Here is a 23,915-nt window from a genome sequence, read left to right on the forward strand (position 1 = left end):
TAGTAATGTCTTTAAGCCGTGGTTAAACATGTAGACGTAGCAGTGAAGTCCGGGACGTCTATGCTGTAGCTTGCTATGAGGAAGGGTGTGTCTCTCACGATGATGTCCGTGACTCTAGGACTTGGAAGCTTTGATAATATGAAACAAAGAAGACAACAGCCAAAAGGTGCACAGAAATATGCTTGATACTTATAGTGGTGAGGGTGGGGGGGGGGGGGTTGCGAGTAGTTTAGGCATGTTTCCCAGGCGGAAGTGCCGCGTATATATATCCTTCCAGTCTAATAGGAGAACGGTAGTGGTTGGAGCAATTTGTCAGCTGATCGCAGCCTATGCCTACGTGGCCTGTCTGAACTAACGCTGTGCTTGATTATTGTAAAGTGTTACCGATTAGTCTTTATCTGTCTAGAGCTTCTGTAACGGACGTCTGGCCCCGCCCGCTCTTGTCCTGTCCTGCACTCTGATTGGTGGAGCAAATCAGGGGCCAGATTCACAAAAAAGAAGTTAAGAATTTTTTTTTTTTAAGAAGTTTGTAAAATGTTCCTCCAGTCCCTGTACCTTGTTTCTGTTGAGAGTCATGCGTTTCGCTCTGGTTGTTGCTCACGCTGGTTTCCGATGGGATTGTCAGTGACAGGATCAGGGGAATTATGGGCGCTTCTCAAATCAGTCTGTGAGTCAGAACGAGAGATAAGGAAATTTCACTCCGCAGGAGCTCATTTTTACTTACTGAGTGCTGGGATGTTAATAATGAGAGCTTTGACATGTAGATCATGCAGTTCACTGAAATAAATCCCACATGAGAGAAATCTTTAGGGGGAGAAGGCTGTACAATCAAGAGAAAATATGAAGGAAAAATCAATTTCAATGACCTGAAATTTTGTAAAAGCTGTTTTAAGTGCAGTATTTCCAGACAATTTATGTATGGTATTACAAAAAAATGCATGTTTAAAGTGCCCCTATTATGCTTTTTTGGGTGGGTATAACCTTTCATGTAGTGTGTAATGAAGCTGTTTGCGAATATTTGTAAATGGATAAATGGAGTTTTCGTCTCAAAGAAAAGAGAATCGATTCTGAACCGCCTGAAACGAGTCGTCAGTAACTCCCATAGACAGTGAAAGAAATGGACACAGCGACCCCATTGGATTCAACGGAGAAAAGTGAAGTCAATTAGAAGCACTTACTTCCTGATGGCTGAGCGTACTGCGCAGACTCAAACTGAGCTTGACGACGTAGATGTGATGTGACGTCTGTCTTCTAGTAGCTGTGCCAAGAGAAATCTGAATCATTCCCTTCTGAAACTTGCAGAGACGGAGAGTGTGAGTAGGAGGTGTCCATGAGCTTGGAGCAGGAGCAACTTTTGCTAGGTATTCTGATTAATTATTTTGTCATTTTGCCTCCACGTCCCCCCGATTGCCCGTGAGCTTCTCCTCCCGTCCATACGGTAATTTCTCTACTCTGCGACTGGTTATGATGCAATCGTTAGCCTATTATTACAAAAACTGCTTCTACGGGGCCATAACGTAAGATACAAGGTAATGGAGCCTTTTATACATTTTCGTGTTTGTTTAGAAATAAATAATGGACAAATGGAGTCTTTAAACGCCTCAGATGTAAAGTTATTCGCTGTCAAAGTAACGCCAAAATGAATGGGAGTCAATGGATGCTAACAGCTGGTGATGGTCTGCTAATCAATGGCGGCGCCCGGGGAAGCTTCAATGTTTTCCGAAACATTGGCCCCCTGGTAACTCCAGTCTCACTTCCTACTCGAACCTATGTATGTTTGTTACTAATTTGCATTATACCAGCCAAGGTCTTCATTGGTTGCCGGCGAAAAAAGTTTGTTTTGCCCCGCCCTCAAACACTGTAGTTATCGCTGAGGCCGGAAGTGATTGGTTCGAGAAGAATTTTTTTGAGAGTTTGATTTATTATTTCATATTTTGACCATTTGATTTATCATTTGAACAGTTGTTTTGAGACTTTGATTTATTATTTGATCTTTTTAAGCATTTTAATTTTAATTTTAATTATGTTAGGAAAAAACTTTCATAGTAAGCGGTCCACCAATCACAACAGACTGAGCCATCTGACCAATCAGAGCAGAGCAGACCAATCACAACAGACTGGGTCATCTGTCCAATCAGAGCAGAGTAGACCAATCACAACAGACTGAGCCATCTGACCAATCAGAGCAGAGTAGACCAATCACAACAGACTGGGTCATCTGTCCAATCAGAGCAGAGTAGACCAATCACAACAGACTGAGCCATCTGTCCAATCAGAGCAGAGTAGACCAATCACAACAGACTGAGCCATCTGACCAATCAGAGCAGAGTAGACCAATCACAACAGACTGGGTCATCTGTTGACAGCGCTGACAGAGAGAGGACGCTGGCGTGAATGTCGCCGCTTCTCACGTCCACGTTCCCCGTTTACAAATTCGCTGATTTAATCCTGTGTTTCTGCAACCGTCAGCTACCTTGTTAACAAGTCACCTCTATTTAATCTGTTGGCTCCGCAAGTAGCCATCAACTTCAACTTTACTGTGCGATTAGCAGCTAGTTTCCATCAACGTTACCTGGACCATCTCAGCTGACTACTATTACCGGACAAACTGTGGTCTTACCTTTGGACAGGCTACACCGGCTTCACCTCCAGTCCACCTCCGTCGTTACTGCTGACTCTACCTGGAGCGCAGCTTGCGGCTCTGCTAACGTCACTTAGCCAAGCTGGGCGCACTCCTGGCATGGTTTTCCTTAAATACTCCGCAACGGAACTAAAGAAACTCTACTCCTTTATCTCCCCGAGCTGCCTGGATGTCATAAAGTCTCTCCATATTCTGCGTCGTCCTCGTTATGTGCACAGGGCCACCCGACATAAGTTTGTCCACTCGAGTACAACTCCAGCTGTGTCAGGTGTTCGGTGCCACACTTCCGTGTTGCGACGTCATCAGAGCAATCGTCACGCAGAGCTAATCAACCTGCGTCCTCTGGCCTCTGTTGACTCGACTGCTCCCCCTGTCGCTACTTTCACCAACCAGATTGCAACTTTTATGCTCCTGAACACCCGTTCACTGAATAATAAGGCTGGATTAATACACGACATTATCATTGATAAGAAATTGGAGTTCATGTGCCTGACAGAGACATGGCAAGCTCAGCAGGATTTCCTATCACTCAACCATGCCACACCCCCAGGCTATGTTTACATCCAAAAGCCTCGCTGTCAGGGCCGTGGTGGTGGGTTGGCTGTTATTCACCGCTCTGACATTCTTGTTAAGGAGCTCCCCACAAACTCTGCAACTTTTGAATATATTCATTTTGTGTTGGCTGGGGCTGCACAGCTCCAGGTAGTCCTTGTCTACCGCCCTCCAAAAGCTTCCAACACTTTTCTCTCTGAGTTTTCTGAGTTACTCACAGCTGTCTGCCCCATGTCCCCGTCCACCATCATTATGGGAGATTTTAACATCCATGTGGACTCTAGCAGTTGCCCTTTTGCTGCTGAGTTCCTGTCTCTCCTGGACTGTTTCAATGTGTCACAGCATGTGCAGGGTCCCACACATGTCAAAGGGCATACCTTGGACCTGGTGTGTACCTTTGGCTTAACCCCTGTTCACCTCGAGTGCCTTGACCTCGCTGTGTCGGACCACCATGCCGTCCAGTTTTCTGTACCGATGCCACAACCTAAGCACCGTGCTAAACGAACAATCACATTCAGGAACATCAGGCGCGTGTCCACACCCACGCTGTCAAACATGCTTGCAACACACCTTGCCTCGCATCCTACCTGCCATACTGCAGATGGCCTTGTGGAGCGCTACAATACCGCCCTCTCTCTGAGCCTGGATGCAGTAGCCCCTCTGAAGACCCGGTCCATCTCCTTCACCCAGCCAGCTCCTTGGTTCACCCCTGAGCTCCGCCTCATGAAAGCGGCTGGGCGGCGGCTTGAAAGACTGCACAAAAAATCTGGCCTTGTTGTCCATCACGAGATCTTCAAAGACCATGTCAGGGACTACAAAAAAGCTCTCTCTCAGGCAAAAACATCATACTACTCCACTCTCATCAATAATCAACAGAACCATCCCAAGCGTCTCTTCTCAACGATCAACCGTCTTCTCCGCCCCCCAGATGCCCCCCAACCCTCTGATGCTGCTGAACTCTGCTCAGAATTCAGCAGGTTTTTTCAGGAAAAGGTGGACACCATTTATCAGCAGCTTCACCAGACAGGAATTCCGTCCATTCCTGCCCATCAACTGCTGGACTTCAACTCAACTGCCTCAGTCCACCCACCACAGTGCTCTCTCTCCTCCTTTGCCGCCCTGGAACACAACCAAGTCATGGACCTGGTGTCTAAAGCTAAGTCCACCTTCTGCAAGCTGGACCCCATGCCTACTACCTTGGTAAAGGCATGTTTGCCTACCCTGTGCCCTGCCATGGCTAGTATCATCAACATCTCGCTGGCACTAGGGGTGGTCCCCACCAGCTTCAAAACTGCTGTGGTGATCCCCACACTGAAAAAGCCTGGCTTGGACCCGGATGATCCCAGCAACCACCGCCCTATATCCAACCTTCCCTTCCTCAGCAAAATTCTGGAAAGAGCTGTGGCTGTTCAGCTACAGCAACACATGTCCCACCATGAGCTCTGTGAACCCTTCCAATCTGGCTTCAGACCCCACCATAGCACCGAGACCACCCTCATCAAAATCATGAATGACCTCCTCACAGCTGCCGATAATGGCCTCATCAGTCTCCTCATCCTCCTGGACCTCTCTGCGGCTTTTGACACTGTCTCCCACGCCATCCTCCTCAACCGCCTTCATGAATACTTAGGACTCACTGACTCTGCTCTTTCCTGGTTTCAGTCTTACCTCTCCGGTAGGAAACAATACATCACCATCAAAGACTCAAACTCAACCCCTGCTCCAGTCAATCATGGTGTGCCCCAGGGATCGGTACTTGGCCCCCTTCTGTTCACCATTTACATGCTCCCCCTTGGTCAAATCATTCGTCACCATGGACTCAGTTTTCACTGCTATGCTGACGATACACAGCTCTACATAAGCACCAAACCCTCGGCTCAGCTTCCTCCCATATCCCTTGTCGACTGCCTGCATAAAATAAAAACTTGGATGACTGCCAACCTACTCAAACTTAATAATAAGAAGACGGAGCTCTTGGTGGTGGCCCCCCCATCACTGGCTAAGAAGGTTGGTGATCTTTTCCTGGTTGTGGATGGCTATACCATCAGGCCATCCCCAGAGGTACGCAACCTTGGTGTCATCCTGGACCCCATACTCTCACTCCAGGCCCATATCAAAACCACCACCAAGTCGGCGTTCTTTCACCTCAAAAACATCTCCAGACTCCGGCCATCACTCTCTGACTCTGTGACTGAAACACTCATCCATGCCTTCATCACATCCCGCTTGGACTACTGCAATGGTGTACTGTATGGTCTGCCCAGTAAGACCCTGGATAGACTGCAGTATGTCCAAAACTCAGCTGCCAGGGTCCTGACACGATCGAAGCCATGGCAGCACATCACCCCCACACTCAAGAAGCTTCACTGGCTCCCTGTCAAATCCCGCATTTCATATAAAATCCTGCTCCTAACCTACAAATCACTCCATGGACTTGCACCCCAGTACCTCGCAGATCTCCTCCACCGTTGCTCACAGCCAAGGTCCCTGCGATCCTCTGACAAGGACCAGCTTGCCACTCCTCGCACCAGGCTACGGACCTTTGGTGATAGAGCATTCTGTGTTTCTGCCCCCACCCTCTGGAACAAACTACCTCTCCACATACGTCATGCCCCCACACTGTTGTCCTTCAAAAAGCACCTCAAGGCATACTTGTTCACAGAGGCCTTTGGTCTCTAACCCCCCCCCCCCCCCCCCCCCCAACCAGTTCCCACCCCTTGTAAAGCGGCCTTGGGTTTCTTGAAAGGCGCTATAAAAGTCAAAGTTATTATTATTATTATTATTATCTGTCCAATCAGAGCAGAGTAGACCAATCACAACAGACTGAGCCATCTGTCCAATCAGAGCAGAGTAGACCAATCACAACAGACTGAGCCATCTGACCAATCAGAGCAGAGTAGACCAATCACAACAGACTGAGCCATCTGACCAATCAGAGCAGAGTAGACCAATCACAACAGACTGGGTCATCTGTCCAATCAGAGCAGAGTAGACCAATCACAACAGACGGAGCCATCTGACCAATCAGAGCAGAGTAGACCAATCACAACAGACTGGGCCATCTGACCAATCAGAGCAGAGCAGACCAATCACAACAGACTGGGCCAACTGACCAATCAGAGCAGAGTAGACCAATCACAACAGACTGGGCCATCCGACCAATCAGAGCAGAGTAGGCTCTCGGAAAGGAGGGTTTTCGAGAGACCCTTCATCGAACCGTTTTCAGACTCTGAGAAATGAGGCGATGCTGCAATGTATATTATGAAAAAAATATTTTTTGACCTTAGATGCATGTTAAACTATTGTAGGAGACTCCAAAGCACAATTAGGAGCCTTTAAAATAGCATAATAGGGGCACTATAATATGCTAAAGCTACAGCCAAAAGCTTTTTTTATAGTTTTTCCTGTAGTAGAGAATTTTAGTAGAATATTTTTACACACAGTATGTATATACTGTATACTGTATGTAAAAATATAGCACATATTAAAGTGCTTTATGGAAAGATCAGTGACTGTAATACTGTAGATGTGGCTCTGTGAAAGCAGCTCTTTTGCTGAATATAGCGCATCAGTCTAGAAAGCGAGAGCGAGCCGCAGTATTCAGTGCTGTCTGACAGTAATGGATGACCAGGGCGGCCCGTCACGTCTGCACAGCGAGATAACACACACTCCTCCTCATACTCTCAAAGAGAACGCCAGGGATGAAGAACACCAAATAGCACTGAAAGATAGACAGAGATGCGCCTCTGTGTTTTCATTGGTCGAGCTCGTGCATATCAAATGGCCTTCACTTTACATTCTACAACATAAATTTGCATTTTTATTACTTTATCCTGAATGAGTGGACAGGACTGGATTTATTCTGTTATATATTTGTGTGTGTGTGTGTGTGTGTGTGTGTGTGTGTGTGTGTGTGTGTGTGTGTGTGTGTGTGTGTGTGTGTGTGTGTGTGTGTGTGTGTGTGTATTTACTGGATGGAATGAGTGATGATCAACCCGTCCTTCTGAACTCACAGCTGGAATAAAGGAACAATGATTGATATATTCCTGTTATCCTTTCTGTCGAAGCATTGCACATCTTGAGTGAATAAAAGCCCGGTGTAGATCATCTTCAGTTCTTATTTACTGAGCTCAGGTGTGTTTGTTAGCTATATATTGTCTTAGGATATCATGGATGCATTCCACAAGATGTGAACAAACAAAACTGTTTGTCGCCAGAAGCATTTTACAACCAGAAGTTGCAGGTTTCGAACAATATGAGATGAACTTTCAATTTTGGCTAAACTTTCCTCATCTAAAAATTAATATTCTGTCATTATTTACTCACTCTCATGTTGATCAAAACCAGTATGACTTTCTTTCTTCTACGAAACACAAAAGAATATTAAACCTCATAAATATGTAGATAATGACAATAAATCTTTGTGTGTGTGTGTGTGTGTGTGTGTGTGTGTGTGTGTGTGTGTGTGTGTGTTTTCACATTTTTTGGTGAGCTGTCCCTTTAAATTTGCCCTTTCAAACTTTACTGTGGCTCGGGGTGATGGAAACGGATCAATGAAACTAATAACAGCTGTGTGTGTTATTTATGTTGCAGTTATTGACCACATAGGGAAAATCTCTAATGAGATCTCTTTATTATCTCAGTTGTTAGACAGAAGTGAGGTTAAATGCAAATCAAATGGAGAATTTCTGAGAGAGATGAGTTTCAGAAGAGATCTCAACAATGTCTCAAACTGTCTCCACATTCATTTTATATCTCTATATTCTTTCTTACTGAATGACAACTATTGACTCACTTGTGTCTGTTTTATTTATCCAAAGAAAGGGCAAAAGAAACATCTGAGGCATTGATACATTTCTTTTTATGTCACAGTTAAATTTGCAGTGTTGCCACGTCCACTTATTATTAGAGTTTTGAGCTTGTTGTTTAAGCTTGGCTCATAAAGCGATCAGGTTTATGGAGTTATTAAAGTGAACAGGTGTGGGTTGTGAAATGATGGTCTTATTTTCAGCATAAAGTATTTGGATTTATTTCAGTTTATTGTGGGCGTGATCAACATGAATGAGTCAAAGCTCGTACTGCTTTTCCCTGTGATTTGTTGCATCTCTGATTCACGTTAAAATCAAGCGCCAACTTTCCGGTCTCTCTCTTGAATCCGACACGGAAGTGACTTAAACTGCAATTCACCGACTGGCCACTAGAGACAGGCTCCAAAAGAGAGTCAATCCCATAGACCCCCATGTTAAAATGCTCAACTTTACAGCAGAAAAAAACATGTTTACAGCCTGGTAGAAAAATTGGTTTTGGTCTATATAGCTAATTTTGCCCTTCATGACAACTGTGAGGGGGGTGAATTTTTTTATAACTCATCCGTTTAAATTATATTAAGCCTTAAAGTTCTGCATAATTAAGGGCGTGGCCACTTGAGTGACAGGTGGATTGCCGCTGCTATCACTACTAGCCGTTTGTCTGCTGTCTGTTAACCATCACGTCGCCTCAGCTAATCCCGCCTCTTTGCCCATTTTCGTTTATCCGGGAGTGACGCGCTGTCAAGATGGCAATTTTATACAGTCTATGGTTAAAATACGCCATTTACTGCCAGTTATTGAGTTCGGTTCTGTACACACTGCGTAGAACTTTTGTAAACTTGGGTGTCACTACCTGCATTTTTTGGGAGTTAAAGGGGTCCTGTAATGCCCTTTTCACAAGATGTTAAATAAGTCTCTGATGTCCCCAGAGTGTGTATGTGAAGTTTAAGCTCAAAATACCCCACACTCGTTTTGTGTGTGTCCCTTTAAATGCAAATGAGCTGCTGCTCCCGGCACAGAGGGCGGAGCTTCAAGAGCTTGTGTGTGTGTTAGCAGCTCCGATTACCTCGCGTAGACACACACTGAACATTTCAAACACTTTTAGCCTTTTATTTTCAAACCGGAGTCGGATAAAGATGGAGAGACTCAAGAAGAAGTGACAACATGTAGAAGCAACAAGACGTTTCTGAATGGTTAGTTGATGAATTTATGTGGAGATAACTATCTTCAAGTCATTGATTAGCATAATCTGTCATGATAATCTATAAATCGCGTTTCCGGGGGGAGGGATTTATGTAAATTTTGGGGTTTGTGATGTCACTAACCCGGGAGGAAGCTCGTGTAGTCCTTAAAAAGCGATTTCTTTAAAAGCAAATATCTCCCTTTACTTTGAACTTTGAGCGTTGTAACTTTGCAGATGTTGTTTATGATCAAACAGCAACATTACACACTAACTAAAGTTAGAAAAGTCAAATCATAATCAACCACCCCTTTAATTCGGTTGTAGAGTGCGGTCGTCAAATGACTGAACTGTGTGTGTACAGAACGAGATTAAGCACTAAGAACTGAACTGAATTGAGCTGCATTGTGTACATGGCCTTAGTTGTGATGGGTAAGGTTAGGGTGAAAAGCTAGAGACTGCATTGTGTCAGTGAATGTCCTCACAAAGATAGATGGACAAGAATGTGTGTGTGTGTGTAGTATGTGGTTTCATGATGATGATGATGATGGTGACCTCCTGCTTTTCCCCCTGCAGGCAGTGTGGTGTATCTGGGAATGATGGTGGGAGCGTTCTTCTGGGGCGGTCTGTCAGATAAGGTGGGCCGACGGCAGTGTCTGCTGGTGTGTATGTCAGTCAACGGCTTCTTCTCCTTCCTCTCGTCCTTCGTTCAGGGCTACGGCACCTTCCTCTTCTGCAGGATGTTCTCGGGATTCGGGTGAGTCTCTCGCTCATATTCCATGAGGATGAATGGAGGAAACCATCCATCTTCGACTTTGATGATCTTTCCTTTACTTAGCTAATGCAGTGTGGGAAAGGTCATTCAGAGCGTTCTTAAAGGGGTAGTTCACACAAAAATAAAATTATGCCATTGATTACTCGCCCAAACCCGTAAGATTTTTGGGTAACACTTTATTTCAATGGTCCACTTTCTTTTCTTTTCCCACCAGACATTCTGCTAACTATAAGTAACTTTGCAGCTACATGTAAACTAGCAGTCATTAGAGTATTAGTTGACTGTCTGCTTAATATCGGCTAACACTTTATTTTAATGCTCCTCAACAATCATTCTACTGACTATAAGTAACTTTGTAAGTACATATCAGTTTATTCTACTAACCCGAACCCTAACCTAACAGTCTACTAATACTCTAATGAGAGATAGTTGACATGCAGGTGCAAAGTTATAGTTATCAGAGTGAAATTCAATAAAGTCTTATTAAATCTGAATTAAAAAAAGTCTTATTTGTTTGGAATGACATGATTGAAAGAAAATCCCAAGGTTCCCACTGGTATTTATAATTTTATGTGTTTTATGTTTTACCATAGTAATAACAGTAAAGTTTAACAGTAAATTATGCATAATTACATGCAACTAACCCTCAACCAAAGCCTAATCCTACCCTCATCCTACAGTAAGTACATTGTTAATTACTCAATACTTAAATATATAATTACACTGTAACAATGACACCTTAAAATAAAGTGTAACCACTGATTTATAGTGACTTTTAACATTAAATTGAAGTAAAATCCTGAGGTTTCCACTGGTATTTATAATTTCATGTGTGCTCAACTTGATCCCAGACAGCAACATAGTGTCGGCCCAGATCCGGCCCACATCTGGTACGTGTGGATTCCACGTGTACCAGATGTGGGCCGGATCTGGGCTGACACTATTTTGCCGTCTGGGATTATTTGGACCAGGCTTGAAATCAGCCTTTGATTTGATGTGATATGGATGTATGATGCCATGCAAGTAGTTAATAATAAACAGTTATTGTTAAGCAAATTAATGCATCAGTGAGTCAGTGGTGCATGATAAGTTAATCTGTTTTGCAAATGTTTATAGAGCCAGAAAACGTGTGTAAAACACTGAAATGATCTTTTCTGATAATCGTACAAACAAATGGTAGCAAAACAAATGGTAGCATTGACATATTGCTCCTTTTGAATCATCTTCTGATTATTGGACCACTTCAGAAGCTGGAAATATGCCGTAGGAATATCCTGAATACAGAGGAATACAGCACAACTCCATCATGTCTGCTGTCTGAGAATAAAACACACACACACACACACACACACACACTGCTCCTCTGTCTCTCTTCAAGCACTTCTGCAATGTCACAGTTGTTTTAACCTCCTGACACAGAGCCGTAATGTACGAGGAGAGAGAGGGTTGTATTGCTAACTGAATTTGAGCGTGGTCTCGTGGTCTTGCAGTGACTCCAGACTGAATCAGCGTCTGAAGCCGGGGGTCAGAGGTCATGCAGACTGCAACACACAGTAGAGGCCCAAAAATAGCTAGATGCATCACAAAGAAAGAGCATAAGACAATTTATTCATTTTTTAACTTTGCTGATTTTATTTGATGAACTGTATTCACATTTATGTATTTATTTGTGTAATTTAGTCGGTGTTAAAAACAGCGCAAAGGAATCCTGTGTGAATGAATCCCCTTCAATCATTTTTGATACTTGTTTTATTCAGGGATTATTTAATTAAATGAATCGATGTAAGCAAGCTAATAATGAACACACACACACACACACACACACACACACACACACACACACATATATATATATATATATATATATATATATATATATATATATATATATATCAATGATGCATTAAGCTGATCAAAAGTGACAGTAAAGACATATATAATGTTACCAAAGAATGTATTTCAAATAAATGCTGTTCTTAAAAGATCCTTAAGAACATGTACTAAGGTTTCCACAAAAATATTCTGCAGCACAACTATTTTCAACATTGATACTAATAATAAAAAATATTTCTTGAGCATCAAATCATCATATTAGAGTGATTTCTGAAGGATCATGTGACACTGAAGACTGGAGTAACGATGCTGACAATTCAGCTTTGATCAGAGGAATACATTACATTTGAAAATATATTCACATAGAAAACAGCTGTTTTAATTTGTAATATTTGACTATTTTACTGTATTTTTGATCAAATAAATGCAGCCTTGGTGAGCAGAAGAGACTTCTTTCAAAAACTAGAATAAATCTTAAAATATATTTGCAAAGGTTATTTTTTAAATAAATTAAAATGATCAATTAAATATATATATGTGACCCTGGATCACAAAACCAGTCATAAGTCGCACGGGTTTATTTGTGGCAATAGCCAACAATACATTATATGGGTCAAAATTATCCATTTTTCTTTTATGCCAAAAATCATTAAACATTAAGTAAAGATCATGTTCCATGAAGATATTTAGTAAATTTCCAACCGTGAATATATAAAACAATTATTTTTGTGAGTGAATGCAGCACAATCGTGAACATAAATGTAGAACTTTAAAGAAGATTTTCTCAATGTTTTGATTTTTTTGCACCCTCAGATTCCAGATTTTCAGTAGCTGTATCTCGACCAAATATTGTAATATCCTAACAAACCATACATCAATGGAAAGCTTATTTATTCATCTTTCAGATGACGTATAAATCTCAATGTCAAAAAATTGACTCATGTGACTGGTTTTGTGAAAAATTCTTGATTTCCCACACTCCTTTGCAGGATTGGCGGGGCGGTTCCCATCGTGTTCTCGTACTTTGCGGAGTGTCTGGCCCGTGAGAAGCGTGGGGAACACCTGAGCTGGCTCTGCATGTTCTGGATGGTGGGCGGGATCTACGCCTCGGCCATGGCCTGGGCCATTATACCACACTATGGTGAGTGACAGCACCAACCGACCAATCACAAAGCTCCAGTACAACTCTATCAGTGATGCGCGGGTTGATCCAAAATGAGCGGGTGCCTGCGGTCGTTACGAGTCATCCAAAAAAATTTTTAATGATATTCGGGTCGCGGTCGGTCAGGTCGTTTGAAATAAAGATGCCAATTAAACCTTTGTAATTTATATAGTACTAGACACAATTTTCTATGAAATACATAGGCCTACACTTTTGGCTGAATAATTGGCGCGAAGATGACACACGAGCTCAGTCTGCAGGTAGAGATGGAGGCGGCAAGAGAAAAGGTTAAGACTGGGGAGTGGAAGCTCCGCAAATACACAAATAGAAAGAGCAACCAACCATGGCACGGCGCCAGGATTCCAGTTTTGGATGGGCCAGTGGGTGGGCCTTAAATTAAAAACGTTAAATAAAAAAAAACGTTATCCAATCACTGCTTAACCTAATAAAAAAATATTGACCAATATAGCCTACTGTTATATTATCTGTGCGTATACATAATCTAGATTTTAATAGCTTGATGCTCTTTAAATATTTTGTTGCATTGTTAAAAGTAAATCCGCGATCGCTCTCCATGATTCTTACCAAAGAAGAGCGCTTTGGGAATCTCCATTACGCATCATACGCATCATACCTGGGCTGCATTTTCCGATAACATTGTCTCTTAGCGAGCTACGAAGACTCTTAAGTTATAACTTAACTAAAGGTATATCATTGCTAGGCGTCTTCAGGGCTATCATCCGCTCGTGAGGCAGAGGCGCTGAAAGGCAGAGGCGCTGAAAGGCAGAGGCGCTGGCGCCCTCCTAGCAACGGCGCTGTTTTTGGTAAAACATGATTTTGACGACTTCATTAAGTTTTGTTTTATAGAAAGCTCTTTTTAAAAGATTTTCGTTTTGTATAAATTGTATCTTAATTTTGATCAATGTTTTATCAATCAATTGCCCGTATTTAATAAATAAGAAGCAAATATATAGCAGACAATGTAATAAGGCGCCGGCTCGATCACTTGCAATTGCATGTGAACTGGACGGCGCCGAAACTCAGCTTGTGCCTCACAGATTTGAGAAATATAAGCTATATATTACAGAAAGCTTGAAATGTCTATTTTTAAACGAAAATATTCAAACCATTTCTCTCTGGCGTTCATGGCGAGTCCGCAATCTCCGGATCGTCAACTTCATCTTTGCAGCGACACAGAAAACACCAGTTTATTACTAAACAATTAAATGTCTCCTTGCTAATTTAGACACATTCATAATCATTAGGCCTACTTTAACCGGTTCTTTGTGGCAAGCTTTATGCGAGCTTTATATCTGGGTTGGGCGAGCGACCCTGCAGAATGAGTCAGCGTAGCGGAATATTCAGAAATGCGCTCTCCGCTCACGAGCTCTGATCGGAACAAACCCGAACCTCACTGTCTGCTGAACTTGTGCAGAAACATCAAAATAGACATAACCAGCTTTTTAAAATTGTTTTTAAAACTAAACATTTTTAGACTATTTTAGTACAAATTCTGAGCTTATTGACGATTTTTTATAATTCTTGACAAACTTAGAATATATTAAGTTATATTAAGACGCTACGATGAGCATTTGCTACTTTTAAAAAATGCGGGTCAGGAAGCGGGTCGGGTACAATATTCTCTTTTTCTTTTTTTGCGGTCCGAGTTGCGGGCGGGTTAGTTGAAAACGTCGGTCGGGTGCGGTTTGCTTATACATTGACCCGTGCATCACTGAACTCTATATCCAGCCCTTCTCCAGTACTTCTACTTAATCAGTAGAAACAGTGATCTGTACGGCTGCTTTGCATTGACACGGTTTCAGATTTGTTTTCAATTTAAGCAAAATTCTGCTATCCTGCTAGCATATCACACATCAGCACCGAACAAGATGCAATTTGTTGAGAATGTGGCAAATGTCTGTGCTGATATCACATAACGGATCCTCTGGGAAGCCTTTCGTGCTCTTCTGCTGAACAGAAAGCCTCTCTGTCCTTCATCATCTCATTATGAGAGGATGATGGGTAATTTTCCGTGGGAGTGTAAACAAGCGCAGATATATACGGGACTGCTGGTGTTCTGCGAGATACTGTGCTGGTAATTGAGGTCAATTGATTAGCGTCTCTTGTTTTAGCACTGTTTCTGTGGTCAGGAGGCAGTGGCGTGTGCTGAAACGGTTCTGCCGCAATGCCTTCATCACTGCAGGAGCGGGCGAGAGGCAGGTGAAGGACTTCAGACAGTGTGTGTGTGCGTGTGTGTGTGTGTTCTGCACGTCCTCCAACTTCTGAAGTAGAAACTTTTACTTTTAGACAGGTGATGCTAGTCTTTTGTTAGCTGGTGTTAAGATTGTTATTAAGTCAGCTGGTCTATGCTAGTTTTTATCTACATGGATGCCATCTGTGATGGTTAATATGATCATTGTTCCTCAATTAAGTATTATAGCCATACATTATATTCAATATTCAGTTGTTAAGCTCTGGTTTAGCTAGTTTGTGATGGAAGCTGGAGCTGCAGTGAATACCGATGCGCTGCGTTATTCACTGTGTTGCGCTGGTGTGTCTCTTTAGAGTCAGTGGTCCATGAACACACTCTATTACACACATAATCTATATAATGAGATTCTCTATGGTGACTGATAAACACGCACCCGTGGGGTTATTCCTCACACACACACACACACACACACACACGGAGTGCTGCGGCCCTGTAATGAGTGTTATTACCACTGCCAAAAAGTGATCCAGACTTGCTCTCTTTTTATCCGGAGCACATGTGCCAGATATTGATCCGTCTGGAGTAAACGCATCTGTGTGAGACGCCACATAATGAACTCAGCCTTTAGGGTTTATATATGAAACCTATTTACATTTGTTTTATTTAGTTATTTTTGTGTGTGTGTGTATATATATATTAGGGCTGTCAAACGATTAATCGCGATTAATCGCATCCAAAATAAAAGTTTGTGTTTACATAATATATGTCTGTGTACGGAGTATAATTATTTTCTATATATAAATACACACACATGCATATATATATTTAAGAAAATGTGTTATTTATATATAAAATATTTATATATAATATAAATTATATATAATGTAAATATATATACACAGTATATACATGCAAATATTTCTTAAATATATACATGCATGTGTGTGTATTTATATATAGAAAATAATTATACACCGTACACACACGTATTATGTAAAAACAAACTTTTATTTTGGATGCGATTAATCGCGATTAATCGTTTGACAGCCCTAATACATATATATATAAATATGGCTTTACTCCCTTAGTTACTTTTTATGGAAATTACTTTTTCTCACCTGGGCTTTGTTTTTTTGTTTTTTAATAACAAAAAAAGTACATTGTGCAATAAAGTAGTACTCCACATAAAGTTGAACTATAATATTTATATCAGTAAGTTTCAAACGATGTGTCAGTAAATATGTTAATGGATTTGAAGAATACTTCTATTTCAAATACATTTTGGTATAGGTTTTTTCACTAGGGTACTGACTTACTTGAGTAATTTTCTCAGGAATTTTAGGAGAAAAATCTGAGATGAACATTGTCTACCATTGTGTGTCCTGTCTCTGAGATAATAGTGTACATGAAACCGTCTGAGCACATTTGGCTTACTCCGAGTGTACTATCATTTAGGACACAGTATTTCTGATCTTGTAATATACAAGGATATAGTATGCAGATATAGTATTTAGGATGGATATAGTATGCAGATATAGTATTTCGGATGGATATAGTATGCAGATATAGTATTTTGGATGGATATAGTATGCAGATATAGTATTTTGGATGGATATAGTATGCAGATATAGTATTTCGGATGGATATAGTATGCAGATATAGTATTTCGGATGGATATAGTATGCAGATATAGTATTTCGGATGGATATAGTATGCAGATATAGTATTTAGGATGGATATAGTATGCAGATATAGTATTTCGGATGGATATAGTATGTAGATATAGTATTTCGGATGGATATAGTATGCAGATATAGTATTTCGGATGGATATAGTATGCAGATATAGTATTTAGGATGGATATAGTATGCAGATATAGTATTTAGGATGGATATAGTATGTAGATATAGTATTTAGGATGGATATAGTATGTAGATATAGTATTTAGGATGGATATAGTATGCAGATATAGTATTTCGGATGGATATAGTATGTAGATATAGTATTTCGGATGGATATAGTATGCAGATATAGTATTTCGGATGGATATAGTATGCAGATATAGTATTTCGGATGGATATAGTATGCAGATATAGTATTTCGGATGGATATAGTATGCAGATATAGTATTTCGGATGGATATAGTATGCAGATATAGTATTTCGGATGGATATAGTATGTAGATATAGTATTTCGGATGGATATAGTATGCAGATATAGTATTTCGGATGGATATAGTATGCAGATATAGTATTTCGGATGGATATAGTATGCAGATATAGTATTTCGGATGGATATAGTATGTAGATATAGTATTTAGGATGGATATAGTATGCAGATATAGTATTTCGGATGGATATAGTATGCAGATATAGTATTTAGGATGGATATAGTATGCAGATATAGTATTTAGGATGGATATAGTATGTAGATATAGTATTTAGGATGGATATAGTATGCAGATATAGTATTTCGGATGGATATAGTATGCAGATATAGTATTTCGGATGGATATAGTATGCAGATATAGTATTTCGGATGGATATAGTATGCAGATATAGTATTTCGGATGGATATAGTATGCAGATATAGTATTTCGGATGGATATAGTATGTAGATATAGTATTTAGGATGGATATAGTATGCAGATATAGTATTTCGGATGGATATAGTATGCAGATATAGTATTTCGGATGGATATAGTATGCAGATATAGTATTTCGGATGGATATAGTATGCAGATATAGTATTTCGGATGGATATAGTATGCAGATATAGTATTTAGGATGGATATAGTATGCAGATATAGTATTTAGGATGGATATAGTATGCAGATATAGTATTTCGGATGGATATAGTATGCAGATATAGTATTTCGGATGGATATAGTATGCAGATATAGTATTTAGGATGGATATAGTATGTAGATATAGTATTTCGGATGGATATAGTATGCAGATATAGTATTTCGGATGGATATAGTATGCAGCGTAAGAGAGAGAGGCTGTGAGTGCGCAGGTTTTAAGGATGTAATAACTTTGGTCTCTGTGGTGATGTTTCTGTGTGTCCCCTACGGCCTCTTACAGCCGAGAGAGAGTAATTGCATTAGAAGCTAGAAGACATTAGTGCTCAGAGACTACTCAGTGTGTGTGTGTGTGTGTGTGTGTGTGTGTGTGCGTGTGTGCGTGTGTGTGTGTGATATTACCACTTATACAGTGGGTTTTTGCATAATCAGCAAACTGCAAAGAGTGTAAATATAACCAGCTCTATGGACAAAACAGAAAATATAACTATAGCTATAAGCTATAAATACATTATATATATATATTCCTTGAAAATAATAAAAACAGTGAAAAACAGAAAAACAAAATAACACAGAACTGCAATAATTAAATGTTACACAAATACACTTTATGTATTTAATCTCACTTTATTAATCAATTTTTTTGCTGCTGACCTTTGATGATCCAATATATATATATATATATTATATGTGTGTGTAATTTTTTAATTGGCTGATTTATTTATATATATATGTATGCATGTAATTATCATTATTTACATATCAATTAAAATATTTATTCAATACATGTATTATGTGAAGCTTTAAATTTTTTTGCTTCCAGATTATTTAGTTTAGTTTACTTTAGTATAGTTTCGTTTCATTCAGTTTCATTCAGCTCAGTTCCATTCCTGTCCGTTCAGTTCAGTTCAGTACAGTTCAGTTCAGTTCAGTTCAGTTCAGTTCAGTTCGTTCAGTTCAGTTCAGTTCAGTTCAGTTCAGTTCAGTTCAGTTCGTTCAGTTCAGTTCAGTTCAGTTCAGTTCAGTTCAGTACAGTTCAGTTCAGTTCAGTTCGTTCAGTTCAGTTCAGTTCAGTTCAGTTCGTTCAGTTCAGTTCGTTCAGTTCCGTTCAGTTCAGTTCAGTTCAGTTCAGTTCGTTTAGTTCAGTTCAGTTCAGTTCGTTTAGTTCAGTTCAGTTCAGTTCAGTTCGTTCAGTTCAGTACAGTTCAGTTCAGTTCGTTCAGTTCAGTTCAGTTCAGTTCGTTCAGTTCAGTACAGTTCAGTTCAGTTCGTTCAGTTCAGTTCAGTTCCGTTCAGTTCAGTTCAGTTCGTTTAGTTCAGTTCAGTTCAGTTCAGTTCGTTTAGTTCAGTTCAGTTCAGTTCAGTACAGTTCAGTTCAGTTCGTTCAGTTCAGTTCCGTTCAGTTCAGTTCAGTACAGTTCAGTTCAGTTCAGTTCGTTCAGTTCAGTTCAGTTCAGTTCAGTTCGTTCAGTTCAGTTCGTTCAGTTCAGTTCAGTTCAGTTCAGTTCGTTTAGTTCAGTTCAGTTCAGTTCGTTTAGTTCAGTTCAGTTCAGTTCAGTTCGTTCAGTTCAGTACAGTTCAGTTCAGTTCGTTCAGTTCAGTTCAGTTCAGTTCGTTCAGTTCAGTACAGTTCAGTTCAGTTCGTTCAGTTCAGTTCAGTTCAGTTCCGTTCAGTTCAGTTCAGTTCGTTTAGTTCAGTTCAGTTCAGTTCAGTTCGTTTAGTTCAGTTCTGTTCAGTTCAGTTCATTCAGTTCAGTACAGTTCAGTTCAGTTCGTTCAGTTCAGTTCAGTTCAGTTCGTTTAGTTCAGTTCAGTTCAGTTCAGTTCAGTTCAGTTCGTTCAGTTCAGTTCAGTTCAGTTCGTTCAGTTCAGTTCAGTTTCATTTTGTTTGCATTGCAGGCTTGATCCCCCATTCAGTAATACTCCTGAAGTTTGTACTGTGTATATTGAAAGGGAGAAAAAAAGGTTTTAAATGGAGTTTAAAGAAAGTTTTTCACCCACAAAGGAAAATTCTATCATCATGCTTTTAATTTTCTCTTCAACAAACTGTCAGCTTTTGCCACATATGATCATATGAACTGTGTTTGTGCTGTTCTCTGGATCAGCCCCAGTCCTCGTCCACCGTCACTGTATTGAAAAGAGCAGCGTGAACATTCTGCTAAACTCCAGTAGTGTCTGAAGTGAGTAAATGATGACAGAATTTCCCTTTAAGCGTCTTTTTCTGGTCTAAGGCCTTTCTGTCCTCCAAGGCGTCTCCGTTTGTTCCTCTCCGTTCCCCCGCAGCTGTCCTGTAAGCATCTTGCTCAGCTCCATCGCTCACCGTTTCTCAGTTTCTGGATAAAACACACACACACACACACACCATATGGTGCCGCTCCGCCTCTAGACATTCTCCGCAGCGTCAGAGCAGCAGCCATGTGGAAAATGATACCAACTTTAATGATTATTTTTCAGTGAGAGGGGTTTTTTAGCAGTATTACTCCTGCAGGCATTCTTAATCGACTCCTACACACACACACACACCAAACAAACTTATTCACTGTGAAATTTAGTTGCAGAGGCTTTTGTGGAATTCACTTGTGTGTTTTGTGTTGCACTGAACCGCATTGTGTCATCAACAAAACCAAAAAACACCATGGTACTGTGCAGAGTTATTATTGTAAATAATAATATTTTTAAATACCATTGTTTTGGGGATGTTACCATAGTAATACCATGTTTCTAAATATAGATAAACACGCGATATAAAGTATCTTAGACTATCATGTAAATACCATGGTAAATAATGCTAATCAATTATGGTGTATGTCAAAGTACAATAGTATTATCTGAGAGCATCATTTTATCATGGTAATGCCACAGTACTTTTTGTTATAGGTGTTTTGTGCTTTTAAATTGTACATAAATAACTTCACATTAGTGTCAATAAATTTCAAACAACTGGTTAAAGTTGAACTCCATGTGCAACAGAACAAACATGTTTTTGACTTCATCTTCATCTACATTTTCTTCTGAACACTGTGTATTTTCTCTCATATGGAAGTGGTTTCGGGCTAAATCAAATGAAAGGAATAAATGTCAAAGTTTTTTTCTCAGCTGTTTATGGTTGTTTAATGTTCTCTGTGTGTGTGTGTGTGTGTGTGTGTGTGTGTGTGTGTGTGTGTGTGTGTGTGTGCAGGCTGGAGCTTCAGTATGGGTTCAGCGTATCAGTTCCACAGTTGGCGTGTGTTTGTGGTGGTCTGCGCGCTGCCCTGTGTCTCTGCGGTCGTGGCGCTCACGTTCATGCCGGAGAGTCCACGCTTCTACCTGGAGGTGATGAAAGTCTGCATAGTCACATTCAGTTCCAAAAGGACTACAAAATAGAAATAGGAAACTAAATCAAACTAAACATAAAGTCCAAACGAGAAACAACTGTTTCATTACTGAACTATTATTTAAATCTGAGGAAAACAGTCAGGAATAACTAAACTTTGACTGCTAGTGTAGTAAAATAGTTGTAAACAGTATTATCGCACAACTCTATATATAAAATTGGATATATATACACTACCGTTCAAACGTTTGGGGTCAGTAAGATTTTTAATGTTTTTAAAAGAAGTCTCTTCTGCTCACCAACGCTGCATTTATTTGATAAAAAACAATAAAAAAACAGTAATATTGTGAAATATTATGACAATTTAAAACAGCTGTTTTCTATGTGAATATATAGTAAAGTGTCATTTATTCCTGTGATCAAAGCTGTATTTTCAGCATCATTACTCCAGTCTTCAGTGTCACATGATCCTTCAGAAATCATTCTAATATGATAATTTGATGCTCAAGAAATATTTATGATTATTATCAATGTTGAAAACAGTTTTTTACATTTTTATTTCATGATGCTTTGATGAATAGAAAGTTCAAAAGAACAGCATTTATCTGAAATCTAAAGCTTTTGTAACATTAAACACTACCCTTCAAAAGTTTGGGGTCAGTAAGAATGAAAATTTTATTTTTGGGGGAAATAAATAAAATAAATCAATACTTTTATTCATCAAGGATGAGTTAAACTGATCAAAAGTGACAGTAAAGACATTTATAATGTTAGAAAATATTCTATTTTAAATAAATGCTGTTCTTTTGAACTTTCTATTCATCAAAGAATTTTGAAAAAAATTTGTACACAACTGTTTTCAACATTGATAATAATAATGAATGTTTTTTTAGCATCAAATCATCATATTAGAGTGATTTCTGAAGGATCATGTGACACTAATTTAAAATATATTAAAATAGAAAACAGTCATTTTAAATTGTCATAATATTTCACAATATTACTGTTTTTAATTGTTTTTTTTTTATCAAATAAATGCAGTGTTGGTGAGCAGAAGAGACTTCTTTTAAAAACATTAAAAATCTTACTGACCCCAAACGTTTGAACGGTAGTGTATGTCTAACTGTATCCGCTTACATACAGTATATTCACGTGAAGCGATACTACTGTATATAGCAAATCTCTGCTGCTTGATTGTTTATATCGACGCAAAATGTAACTTTATTGGCCAGCTCTAATCTGCTAAATGTGACTATAAGGCATGAAGATATTATAAATATTAGCATCATGCTTTGAAACAATGTGTTCTGTGAAAAGCGCTGTACAAATAAATATGACTTGGCTTGAGATTGTTTTTAATTTGTGCACTCTCTCATCTACAGATGGGAAAACATGACGAGGCGTGGATGGTTCTCAAACAGATTCATGACACTAACATGCGTGCGCGCGGAGAGCCGGAGAAAGTCTTCACTGTGAGTCACACACACTCTCGTCTTCTCTCACACATCAACACACACACACACTCAACCAGCAGTGGTGAACGAGATCGGCCACAGATAACCAGCTTGACCCTTGACCCCACTCACTCTGGGAACGTCACGTCTCTCTGTCTCCCCCTGCAGGTGAACCGGATCAAGATCCCTAAACACCTGGATGAGCTGGTGGAGATGCAGTCGGAGTCGGCAAACCCTGTGCTCAAAGTCTTATTCCGGATCAAGAGCGAACTGCACGGAGTGAGTGAGCAAACCCTCAGATCTCCTGTACACACACACACACACACCATGTGCCAGGGATTCATTAATGTAGACTGTGTTTCTAAGGCAGTTTACACTAGCTTTCAAACGTTTGGGGTCGGTAAGATTTTTAAATGCTTCTGAAGTAATACTGTGAAATTCATTTTAAAATGTAATTTTCAGCATCATTACTCCAGTCTTCAATGTCACATGATCCTTCAGAAATCAGTCTAATATGATGATTTTGTGCTCAAGAAATATATAGGCTAACATCTTAATCAACTTAATCTGAATCAACTTTATTGGCCAAGTATGCAAAACATACAAGGAAGGAATTTGTCACGGGTATAAGTCGTCCCACACGTATATGCAATGTACCGGATTATAATAGTTGCAGAATCCAAATCCAGTGTTTAGCAGACAACAACACAACAACAGCAAACATTATTCATCTTGGCCTTTGCATTTCTTAACTGTGTGATGAAATCAAATCATATTGTACATAAATCACAGGTGTTTTATTTGCACTTTAGGCATTACTTGACTGTGTGTGTGTGTGTGTGTGTGTGTGTGTGTGCAGATCTGGCTCACGTTCATGAAGTGCTGGGATTACCCCGTCAAGGACAACACTGTGAAGTTGGCCATCGTCTGGTTCTCGCTGTCGTTTGGGTGAGACCGTTTGGCTCTAATATCCACTGTCTGATTGGCCCGACCGTCCCCTGATTCACAACCCCTGTAGTTACACACATTATACCCAGCGGAGCCGTGATTATAGTCATCACACAGTGTTTGCATAGCATTTAGACTACAATATCATCAGATTCTATTCTGTTCTATTCTATTCTTCTATTCCATTCCATTCTATTCTATTCTATTCTATTCTATTCGTTTCGTTTCTATTCG

The 23,915-nt window shown here is 40.0% G+C and overlaps 1 protein-coding gene across 3 annotated transcripts in view; it reads left to right on the plus strand.

The window, feature by feature from the left end:
• Positions 1 to 23,915, plus strand: part of LOC307144889 (synaptic vesicle glycoprotein 2C) — a 57,842-nt gene that overhangs the window by 20,033 nt on the left and 13,894 nt on the right. For all 3 annotated transcript variants that reach the window (XR_013818846.1, XM_079847586.1, XM_079847587.1), the window contains exons 3-8: positions 9,758 to 9,938; positions 12,779 to 12,930; positions 21,145 to 21,278; positions 22,662 to 22,751; positions 22,902 to 23,012; positions 23,593 to 23,681. Coding sequence is in view for 2 of the 3 variants with exons in the window: in XM_079847586.1 (XP_079703712.1) it covers positions 9,758 to 9,938; positions 12,779 to 12,930; positions 21,145 to 21,278; positions 22,662 to 22,751; positions 22,902 to 23,012; positions 23,593 to 23,681 (757 nt within the window). In the remaining variant the exon portion in view is untranslated. The remainder of the gene's footprint in view (positions 1 to 9,757; positions 9,939 to 12,778; positions 12,931 to 21,144; positions 21,279 to 22,661; positions 22,752 to 22,901; positions 23,013 to 23,592; positions 23,682 to 23,915) is intronic.

This window comes from Squalius cephalus (genome assembly GCF_949319135.1).
Source record: "Squalius cephalus genome assembly, chromosome: 17".
Lineage (NCBI taxonomy): Eukaryota > Metazoa > Chordata > Actinopteri > Cypriniformes > Leuciscidae > Squalius > Squalius cephalus.